This window comes from Trichosurus vulpecula, chromosome 3 (genome assembly GCF_011100635.1).
Source record: "Trichosurus vulpecula isolate mTriVul1 chromosome 3, mTriVul1.pri, whole genome shotgun sequence".
Taxonomy (NCBI): Eukaryota; Metazoa; Chordata; class Mammalia; order Diprotodontia; family Phalangeridae; genus Trichosurus; species Trichosurus vulpecula.
The window spans coordinates 340859406-340871650 of NC_050575.1; the positions used below are offsets into that span (position 1 = coordinate 340859406).

The window sequence follows — 12245 nt, forward strand, 5'->3', positions numbered from 1 at the left end:
CAAAGAAAAGGCAAAAAAGATTTCCTGCCTTCAAGGAGCTTAGGTTCTAACAGATGAGACCCTGTGTACATAAAAGATATATTTAAGAAATATATGTGTGTGTGTGTGTGTATATATATATATATATATATATATATATATATATATATATATATATATTAGATGAGAGGTAACCTTAGAGGAAAAGGCACTAGCAGCCCATAAAAGGCCTCCTACAGAAGGTACCATTTGAGTAGAGTGCCTCCTTTAGGAGGCCAAGGATTTTAAGAAATGGAGGTTAGGAGGAAGAGTGTATTAGATACGTGGAACAGACAGTACCAAAGCACAGAGATGAGAGAAATGGACTTTCAGGTAAAATGAACAGCATGTAGTCCAATATGGTGGGACTATAGAGTACACGGAGCAACTACAAGGTTGTGAAAAGCTTTAATATCAAACAGAGGAGTTTGCATTTTATCCTAGAGGTAATGGGAAGCCACTGAAATTTACTGTGAAGGGCTATGAGATGGTTTGACTTGCATTTCTGGAAAATAATTTTGGCAGTTATGTGAAGAATGGGTTAGAGTGATAGTAAGAAAACTCGGTCCAAATTTGCCACAATGAGGCATCAGAGGGTCTTCTTGGCAGTAGCCTGAAATATCCCAGAGAAATCTGGTCTAGCACCACATTAGTGCTACTAAATAACGTAGCACCAAAGTGAGTTCTCTATAACTTTTTCATTTCTTAGAGAGGTCTTTGAGAAATACCCTAAGTAGAATTTTCTCATATCTAAGACTTCCTCTTGAAAAATAACCTTCCTTCAGCCTAAATAAAATCCCTCATGCTATGATTCAGGGAGTTATTTGCTTTTATTGAATGAAATAATTCACATTTTCTATAATTATCCTTGATGGTGAGGCTAGGAAGGAAATTCCTTCATGGTGAGACAATCAGAAATACTAGTTGCGAACTGAAGTCTACCAAGTCTTTACTAGAAGTTGAAAAAGTACTTGACTTATAGTCAGGAGCCTGTGTCAAAATTCCACTTCTTCCATTTACCCTCTGTAAGACATTGTCAAATCACCCCCCTCCCTTCTCTGGCTGAAAATTTCCTCATCTGCAAAATTATGGAGTGGAAGCAAATTATTACCTCGGAAGTCCCTTACCACTATTTTTAAGAAATCTGAGGAACAAGGTTGTTCTCTATTTTGCCTAATCATCTTTAGACTTAGTTATAATAGCCCGAGAACAGGATTGTTTTATTCAGAGTACAAAAAGCAGTGAAAACGCAGGTTGCCATCACCCTGAAATGTGCCATGCTTGCCCATGGTAAGCTGAGATTTAGCACCTTAAAAATGGGTAGTATGGAGCAGATTTTGCCTGATATTTGTGTAAATTGAATGTGATGTGAAACACCTGCGACACAGGTTGATTGGATTTACAGGGAACCGTCGTTGATTTGTCTAACATTATTCAAGCAGATATTAATGCAAAAAAAAATTCCACCTAGTGTTTTGCATCATTGATATCATGTTACAGTGTTTCTCAGAAAATCCAAGCTATTTGCTACTTCAATATTGCTTTTCCAATGTGATTCTGTTATAAATCTAACATCCTCACTGTACTCAGTGAAGCACCTGTTTTTTAGGGGAAACAATTTTTTTTAGTTCCTGACCTTAATATATTAGGAACCAAAAATGCATAAGTTGAACACCTTTTAAGTGAGGAAAAATCTTGGGGAGGGGGTGCTTAAAGGAACAGGAAACAATGAATTACATCAGCAAAATGGAATTTACAAAGAAGGCTTTTAAACAATAAAGGGTGCGATGCCAATTTAAGCAAAATAGCACAAATTATAAACAGATTTGTTCAAGTTGTTTGAGTTAACTCCAGGGGCTTATACGTGTGTGTTCATGCTATTGGAATTAAGTTAATTGAATACATTTAGTATTGAATAGGTTAATGCACTAATTTTATTAGCAAAGAAGATAGCTGTATCATATACATTCAGAAAGTTTCTAACTTTCTAACTAATTCATTCCTTTAGGCATTCCTGTCCCTGTAAGCTGACTAGCTCTCAAAAGGGTTAATTGTACAAATACAGATTTCACTGGCCTAGTGAATTTCAAAGGTTAAATGACTGGTGACTCTTTCTCATGACTGTCCTTTGCTTTCAGGTTGTATACAAAAATAATGATGTCAGGCTGGAATTATCTCGGCTTGCCAAACAGGGAGATCCTAAGATGAAGATACATGGAGTAGTGGCATTTAAATGTGAGAATGTTGCGACATTGGACCCAATCACCTTTGAGACACCAGAGTCTTTCATTTCTCTCCCCAAGTGGAATGCCAAGAAAACAGGCTCCATATCATTTGACTTCCGTACCACAGAACCTAATGGGCTTATCCTCTTTAGCCATGGCAAGCCAAGACACCAAAAGGATGCCAAAAACCCCCAAATGGTAAAGGTTGACTTCTTTGCTATTGAAATGCTGGATGGCCATCTGTACCTATTGTTGGATATGGGATCGGGTACTATCAAAATAAAAGCTTTGCAAAAGAAGGTGAATGATGGAGAATGGTATCATGTGGACTTTCAGAGAGATGGACGGTCAGGTAATTTTCTAATTTTCCATACTCTTTGTTGTGCTTCCCCTTTGCTAGGAAATAAAATGAGGATATACTGAGGATTCCTTCTATTTATAACTTTAGGATAAAAAAATCCCATTAATATTCAGGCTACAACATGATTGAAAGGATCAGGAATTTCTTCATCATCCTGTTTGGATACTAAACCCGAAGTGCACATTTTCTAAAGCTCTCTTTTTTTACTGAACATTCCTTTTGCATAATCAAGGACTAAATCTTAGAAGAACATTTATCTTAAACTTTTTTGCAAAACCTAGCATCCCTTAATTGCTGATTATTACTTACATTATTTCTTTTTGAAGTAGCTGAAATAGCATCTTACAAAGAAGATAAAAATAAAATTGCCCAGAGATTGTCACCTCTGTGATACAGCAAATATTTTGACCGAGGTTGGCTTTAGGCATAGGCTGATTGAGTGGCAACTGTGCCACATGATTTACAAGGCCCTAAAAAGGTGTCAAAGTACTCACTGATGTGTGGTCCCGTGCTGGTTTCATTTAATTTGATAATTGTGGACTTGCTAAACCAATTAAATGAGAAAATGGCTTTCCTCCCCCACCAAAAAAGTGTTTTAAGATTTAGTACCATTATCAAGAAGAATTCAGTTAACCAGACAATTGCCAGATCCCCATTTTGTGCTTTATGGACTCAGGCAATGAGTTATATTGTCCTAGAGTCTAGAAAGACTATGTCTATTTTTTTTAGTGAACTAGGTTTTCCACAATAGTCTTTTCTCCTGTTTTTAATAGGTACTCAATCGATCCAGAATCTATTAAGTACCTAACATATACCAGGCACTGTGCTAGTCTCTGGGGATAGAAATATAAAAGTGAAACAAGTCCTGCTGTCAAGGACTTTACATTCTCCTTAGGTGAATACGATACGTGTATTCTAATGAATAATGATAAAGAAACTAATAAACGGATGAAGTAGGGAATACCTCTTGGATAAAGTAGCACTTGAGTTGAGTTTCAAAGAGAACAAACAGTGGACTTCCAGAGACAGAGGTGAGGAGGGAGAGTATCAGAGTGAGACATATCTAGAAGATACCTAACTTGGTATACCAACTGTATACTAGTTCACTTCATTTCCATTGTGCAGACATGACTGACACGTTGGAGATGACTCGGGAACCCCCCAAAATATCCCTCCCATACAACGTTCAAGGTTTCTGAAATTTCACAGAAATTTAGGGGTGTTTTTGGTTCCTTTTCCTGTGGTTCATTTTTAAAACTAAATGTTCCTAGGAGGAGCAACTCATTGAACTCATTCATAATAAGGTGTTAATGACTTTGGATTTTAGAGCTCCTAAAGTTATAATCCACTTTCTTCCTGAAAAGTGTTACAGATCACTGATGAACAAAAGAATAGGAAATCAGGTTTCAGGAGGGTGAGAAGAAAAATTGCAAAGACTGCAAAGACAAGCAAGTAGTAAGACTGAAGCCAAAACTTTTTTTTTTCTCAGAGCCCATCTTGGCTATTCCACTATAAACGCTCTGAGCCATACCCAGAGAAATGGCCTCAACAAAGTAAAAATCTCAATGGTATCCAACGGGCCAAAAAGTGAATTGTGGCAGTTAGGTCACTGTTCAATCTATATACCTGAGCAGTAGAAGCATTTATTCTAAAATACCCAACTTCAGAAATGTTAATCAATGGCCCTTAGTTCAAATATTGTCTTCAGATTAGTGGCATGGTAAATCTTTCAGCATTAATGTGAAAAATACTTGCCTAGATTTTATAATAAGTAGAATCAAAAGGTGATTAGCTTTTGCTTCTTAAAATATATAGTGAATAATAACCTCAACTACTCACAACAAAACCATAATTTCTTTTATATCAAGGGTATTCTTGTGGACACAAGTGATTTACCCTAGTAGTTCTTTTCACAAAACCTCTCAAAACAAAATTACCTCCTTGATTTACATTCACTTTGAGGGCATATTATTTAGTAACATACAAGTTAACAACAATCCACCCTCCATTAAATTTCTCAGATTTTCTCTTGGCTTGAGGGCTGGCTATTTTTTATAATCTTTGCTTTCATTTCTTTCATGCCCCAACCCTCCCATTACCACATGAATTAAATCACCTTCCTCTAAGGGTTGGCCCAATTGAAATAATATTTTCTTCTTTATCCACTCTCTTAGATACATCACAGAGGGGAATTTCAGAGATGGTAGCTAAATAGGATCTTAGCACATATGAACTTTCCCAGGCCAGGTACCTAGTGAGTATGAGGGGTAACATTTTAACTCAGGCCTTCCTGATTCTAAACATAGCACTATCTCTATACCAAGATGCCTTTTTTAAAAAATTCTGGACATAAACTTCAAGAAGGAGCATTTACATGCACACAACATAATATACAATAAGAAATGAAATCGAACCTACTTCTTGCTTTTTTTAAATTAAGTAAATAATGTACAGGCAACTGGGCAGTATAGGGGAATAGAATGCCAGGCCTTGAGTCAGATAGATTCATGTTCCAGAGTTCAAATCTGTCCTCAGACTCTTTCTAACCCTGGGCAAGTTACTTAACACTATTTGCCTCAGTTTCCTCATCTGTAAAATGAGCTGGAGAAGGAAATGCAAAATCACTCCATTATCTTTGCCAAGAAAACCCCAAATGGGGTCACAAAGAATCAGACACGAATGAAACAACTAAACAACACATTCTACACATTACTTTCAACACTGTCCTACTTGTTTGTGCTTTCTTCTGAACTTCCTCTCTCTTCAAGGCATTTTTTAAACATTACTGAGACCCCTTTTTTTCTTTTTGGAATCTCTGCTGCCAAGCCTACCTTATCTAACTTCGCCCCCTTCTGATTAAAAACTGAGACAAAATGGGGGGATTGTAATGAGCATATTTAAGTAAAACAGATCCATACAGTGTACATATAAAAAAATATGTGTCTCTGGATCTTGTATCTATGACCTCTCTCTTTGTAGGTAAATCAACGTATGTCATCTTTGCTCAACCAGATACATGCTTGGTCATTGTATTAATTAGGGCTAAATCTTTCAAAGTTATTTTGTCTTTATTGTGTTACTATACTTGTGTAAAAGATCCTCATTTCACTCTGCATCAGTTCATACTATCCAGGATTCTAAGAAATCACCTTTTTTGTTATTTCTTATAGTGCTAAAGTGTTCCATTACATTCATATGCCACAATTTTTTCAACCATTCTCCCACTCTCTAAGAGGTAATCTAAGAAACCCTCTTACATTCAATTTTTTAATTTAATTTCTTTCTCCTTTTAATTCCTTCTTATGGATATCAAACTTTGTTTTGCTTATGACTATGCCCTTCCCATATTATTCTCCCCATTAAGTCTCACATGCCTCTGTTTCCCTATTGATTTTTATATATTTCCATACCAAACTGTGTGCATGTATGCAATACTGCTTTCCCTGTTTCAGTTAAGAATGAGGTTCATCTGATGCCCTCTTTCCTCACCTCTTCTTCTATGTTTGCATGATCTTTTTATATACCCCAATTACGACAGATAATACAGTTCTATCCAATTGCTCATATAAATTTACTTGTCTAGGTTTTTCTAAACTTTTGGGTTTATATTTCAAAGTTCCTAATTAGTTTGTATTTTTTCACCAGAATGTCCTCTATTCCATTAAAGGAGTATCCCTCCCCACTCCTAGTAGCATTAGACTAATTTTTGCTATAGAAGCTATTCTTGATTATACGGAAGCATAATTTTTAAATCCTTGTGGCTTCTTTAGAAATATTAAGAAATACTATATCACTAGCCTAAAACTCTTTCAAGATTTTTCTCTTTAGGAAAGTGGGAAGAACAAAGGTGAGGGCTTTCCTTTGAAATGATATAAGGGAGATAACCAAATTTAACTCTTGTCGGATAAGATGACTTTATCCCCTCACTTGGAGTGACTGGTGTTATGACCCAGCTAAGGTCCATGTCTATCCTCTTTTGAAATTCAGGAAGGAACACCTGAAGAATCGTTTTGCAAGAAGATACTGGTCACTATTCTGGGTTATTTCTGGGTTATTGCTTTTTTGAACATATTATGAGCTTTTCCTTTTTCCTTAAATGTCTCAAATTGTGTTAGGGGAGATTCATGTTAGAAAACATGGAAGATGGAGGAATCTACCAATTTAGAGATTTTTCTCTCTCTCCAAGCTAGAAATGGTTTGGATTTTATGTTGTCTCTGGCAGACTTGAAACTAAATTGCAGAGTTTGCTATTAATATTATTCTTTTTCTTCAATAGTTGCAAACCTTTTGGAACATTGCATTCAAAGATTCCCTTTTTTTCTAATAGTAGAAACTTCCAGGTTTTGTGTGTTTCTTGACTGTCATTTGGTAGTACTTGAATGGCTATTTTGTGGATGCTTTCAGTATTATTTGTTGACATATGAATTCTGGATTTTGGATATTATATTCCTGGGACTTTTTCATGTGGTCTTCCTTTTACGAAATGACTGGTTGATTCTACATTTTTTACTTTGACCTTGGTTCTCATTTGTCTACATTTTACTCTATTTTTTAAATTTTTCTAATATTTCTTTCTGTCTCACAGACCCATTGATTTCTCATTGGTCTAGTGTAATTTTAAGAAAGTCTATTTCTTGGAAAAGGTTTGCCACTTTCTCTTAAGCTCGTTATTCTCTTTCCAGTTCTTCCTTTAAAACTTTTATTTCATTTTTTTTTTCATCTCAATTTCTTCTAGATGTTCATTTAGACCTTGTGGAAAATCTATTTTTCTCCTTTGGGTTTTTGCTTGCTGTTGCTATAGAGTTTTGAGTATCTTCATTTGTAAATGGTAGCAGTCAATATGTTGTTTTATTTACACATATTCCTGTTTTGGCTATCTCCGTTCATAAATGGTGGTGCTCAGTATTTTATTTTATTTTCTCATATCTCCAGCTCTAGCTCTTGAAGTGGGACTTTGTAACAGGGGCAGCCACTTCTCCCTGCTGTGAGTTAGTGGAGGGGCTAGCCCTACTTGCTCTCAACTTTGATTCTTTAGGTTCTTGCACTAAACTCCAATTTCTAGAATTAACTTTCCTCGAATCTTTGAGGTTCATAGTGCCAGAAGTTCAGAGCCCCCTCCGAGTTTCAGGACAGAGTTTTAGGGAACTGGGAACCTTGAGCCTAGACCAAGGGTGGGGAAACTGAGGCCTCAAGGCCACATGTGGCCCTGTAGGTCCTCGGGTGTGACCTTTTGACTGAATCCAAGTTTGGTCCCCCCAAGTTCCCCACCCCAGCCTAGACTTTTCTTACCTGATCACTGTTGTCTGAAGGCTCTTGTATCAGATTGGGTGACACCATACTGCTAGTCACTACTTTGGTTGTTGTAGCATTACCTGCTACCCCTTTCCAAGGCTTTCAAGATCCTTTCCCTGCAGCTCTCTGACCACTCTGGATCTTTCTCAAGGGAGACCACCACCTTGCTGTTTGCAGACACAGAATCTAGCAGGCTATACCTGACCTACCTCTAATCACTCTGGCATTTGCTTTCCTGGAAGAATCCCTTTATCAATTGCCTGTAAGCTTCTGGCTGAATTTTTGTGCAGTTATGGAGTGAACAATGTCAGTTGCTGTAGTTTTTCATTGGATTTCTTGATCATTATTTAGTCTGGTATCATCTTCAGGGTTTGGCTGGAGTACATATGTGGGGCTGGGCAGTCTGCCTCCCATTCAGGCAGACATTTTGACAGAAGGTCTGCTTTTATATTAAATCTAATTTTAATACCAGCTGCAGCTAGCTCAGGAACATCTCTGTGTTCTACCATCCGTTTATGTATTATCTAGTTAAATCACTAAATTCCCCTCCAAGATGCTCCCATGATAGGATCCCTTGATAGATTATTGTGTCCCTGGGAATTTCCTTTCCCTGTCATTCATCTATTATTTGTTGTTCATCCATAAAGGAGATTGTATTTATCTTCCTTGAAGCATCATTATCTGACCACAAGTGAGAAATAAGTAATCTGAAAGAATTGTGGAAGAAAGGACAAAAAAGCTGTCAGAATGCATCACCTTGATCCCCAGATTCTTCCTAGTCATGATATTTCCCATTTAAATTTCTCTTGGTAGTTAATCTGTCTATTCCTGCAATTCAAAAAACACCATAAGAAAGAATTATTGCCTAAAGTAAATTATCTGCCATTTCGCATTATTTGTACTAATGACATCACTACAGAAGCCTAGATAATTAAATGGAAGTTCCAAGAAGAATCTGTTAGTTTTCTTCTTACAGTATCATACCAATTACTTTAGGACTGTTGGACCTGAGAGGAAGGAATTTGCTTGAAAAGCAATACTGTACAATGATATGTCCTTCCCTAAATCTTCCACTTGATTTAATCTATGTATACTTGCCAAGACGGATGAATTAAGAGATTGATTGCATTTATCACTTCCTTCCTTCCCTCAACCCTGATGTTCTGTGGTTTCATGTAATACCAAAAATACAGTTTGTGCTATGTAGACTGGACACATTGGTTACATAGCTAGTTCTAGACCAGATCTATACAAAAATATTTAATCATGTTTTCCACAGCTAATTATACCCACAAATATCTATTTCTAGCCATTTGAATCACCATTACATAATAGATTAGAACAGGTATTGATAGATGAGATGTTAAAGTAATATCAGATACTATGTGGACTATATAGCTCAGTCAATTGGATTTTGGTAACTGCTCTAGGGATGAATGAGCTGCATTGTAATAGGTGAAGATACTTATCTGCCAAGTATAGGCAAAAGATGATGCATGGTTAGAATAATAAGGGAGTTAGCTCAAGTACATATTGGAATTTCCTGGTTCTCATTATGTTACTGAAAATTTGTAATAGAGGCAAAGTAGAGGGCTTGGAGTCAGGAAGATATGGGTTCAAATTTCACCTATGACATTTACTGACTAGGTGCCTCTGAGTAGGCTATTTAATTACTATGTGACCTGGGTAGTTTCCTGGGTAGGACTCATTATCTCAGGTATCTTGTAGAAAACAGCCTGCACTGACCTGAGAAAGTCATAGGGCCTTTGAGTATATGCATAACAGAGTCCAAATTCCCTAGAAGTATAGATTTGCCTTACCAACATGTATTTCATCCTTATCAACAATCACAGGCTATACCCTTCTAGTCTAGGTGAGCTAGAAGTTTTTTTTTTTATTTTTTTTGGAAGGGTGAAAACAGGGCAACTGGGGTTAAGTGACTTGCCCAAGGTCAAGTGTCTGAGTTCGGATTTGAACTCAGGTCTTCCTGACTCCAGGGCTGGTGTTCTACTCACTGTACCACTTAGCTTCCCCAGTTTGTTTTTTAAGAGAAAGAAGCATACTATATGGGAACATTAGTTACATTTTTAAAAAGTACCTAAAATTACTCCACTGAATTTTTATTATGTTGATGTGAAGATATTATGTTTAGTAGAGTTTGGGAGGACAAGCTGATTTTCATGATCATGACTATAGAGTAGTGAATCAAAACAGGTATACAGAGAGATTCACACGCATCTACATAAGAACAGACATGATTACTCAGAAAAGTAACCACTGCTTTTTCAAGATAGGGAAATAAATGGTCATATCATTTTGGTCTTACATAAGGAATCAAGTCTGATTTTAATAGCTATTACCATTAATATTTTATATGCTGTATTTTAATTGAGTTCTCTATTTGCACACTAAGGTTGTTTGGTATAAGACACCATTCTAAAAGTGAAGGAATGAGAAGATGAATAGCCATGGTAACATTGACTCTGCTTAAATGCTATTTCTGATTTTAAAGCACCAAATTCAAAGATCAGCTGAAACCAGGAAACACAATTTCATGCTGTAATCCATCATCTGTGGTTTCTGCATTGGTTCCTTTCATAGAAGGCTCATAGTGGTATGATTTATTAATATAATGTGGGGAAATTGCATTGATATGCCAGGAGGGCTTAGGTAGGTATGATTTCAGGACTTGCTAACTGAGTCACGAGATGGGAACGTGTCTATTTAATGAGATTTGTGTGCCCTCTAGCTGAATATTCATACATATTAAATTAGTCAAATTCTGTAATCATTGAAAGCCTAAGATTTGTTGTTGTTATCCTTGTTTAGTTGATTGCAAGTTCAATGTTGTGAGAGCCAAAATAATTGAATGTAATCTTGGACTGTTTTAATGGAAGTATGTTGTCCAGAATACAGGATATGATAGCCCCACTATACTCTCCATGCTCAGACTAAATTAGAGTATTGTGTTCATTTTGGGATATTGCAGGTTAGGAAAAGATTGCTAAGCCAAAGTGAGTCCAGAGGAAGGTGACTGGGGTCATAGAAGGACTGGAGACCATGTCATATGAGATTGGATTAAAGGAGATGAGAATTTTTACCTTGAGGAAGATAAGATTTTGACAGGAAGATGGTTTTGAAATAATTGAAGAGAAAGATAAAAGAGGTGGAAGATATACTGTTTGATGAAGAGGGCATAACTAGAATGGTGGCTTCACGGTGTGGTAAAAAGATTGTGGCATTTGGAGTGAGAGGCCCCATATAGGAATCCAGGCTTTCTCTCTCTCTCTCTCTCTCTCTCTCTCTCTCTCTCTCTCTCTCTCTCTCTCTCTTTTATGGCTCTCTCCCTATATGATCTTCTGTAAAATGAGAGAGTTGAGTTACATGAGATATAAGACCACTTACACCTTTAAATTTATGAACCTGGGTAATAGATGAATTGAAGTTATAGGATGGCATATATCAGCGCAATATATGGAAAATTTCCCATATGGTCAGCAGTGAATTCTTGGTGACAAGAGATTCACAAGTTGAGGAAAGATGAACACCTGTCAGGGATTCTGTAAAATGAATTTGTGCTTCAGTCAGAGGTGGACCAGATGAACTCTGAGCTCCTTTGCAACCATGAGAATGTATAACTAAATTATATCTGGTAGGAATGAGTTAGTCAACATGTATGTATTAAGCATTTATTGTTTGCCAGGTACTGTGCTGAGCTCTGGAGATGCAAAGATAAATGAGAAACATTTCCCGATCTCAAACATCTTATCATCTAATGTCACTGACAATAACTAGTCATTCTTTCACATAAGGAGGGGAAAGTTGTGGGACAGTATAAGGGAAGAGCACAAAAATCATTTAATCAGTTAGGGATACTTTAGTTCAGGCTCTCAGGTTTCTCAGCTGGACTACTGATATAGCCTCCTAATTGTTCATCTGGTTTTAGCTTCCAGGATTCCTACTTCTCAAACCCGTCCTCCATTGAGCTACAAAAATAATCTCCATACAATACAGGTCTGGTCAATGTCAGCCTGTGTTGAAGAATCTTCAGTGATTCCATATTGCCTGTAGGATAACATACACACTCCTCAGCTCAGCATATGAAGCCCTTTAAAATCTGGCTGCAGCCTGCTTTCCTAAATTTATTTTACATTGCTTCCCTTCACAACTTTATATTCCTACAAAAGTTCAGAAACGTACTTGATGTCACCCAAATTTCTTTTCCTGATCCTCTTGTCAAACTATATTTTATATATTTTTCTATTTAGAGGTTATAAGCACCCTTTCCTCCACAGAATGTAAGTTCTTAAGGGCAAATTCTTTATTTTTTCAAAGTTTCCAGTATCTAG

The 12245-nt window shown here is 36.7% G+C and overlaps 1 protein-coding gene across 8 annotated transcripts in view; it reads left to right on the forward strand.

Annotated features, from left to right (window-relative positions):
* The window catches only part of NRXN1 (neurexin 1), a 1448730-nt gene that overhangs the window by 597887 nt on the left and 838598 nt on the right, over window positions 1-12245 (forward strand). For all 8 annotated transcript variants that reach the window (XM_036751791.1, XM_036751793.1, XM_036751799.1 and 5 more), the window contains one exon: window positions 2157-2595. In XM_036751791.1, coding sequence (XP_036607686.1) covers window positions 2157-2595 — 439 coding nt within the window. The remainder of the gene's footprint in view (window positions 1-2156; window positions 2596-12245) is intronic.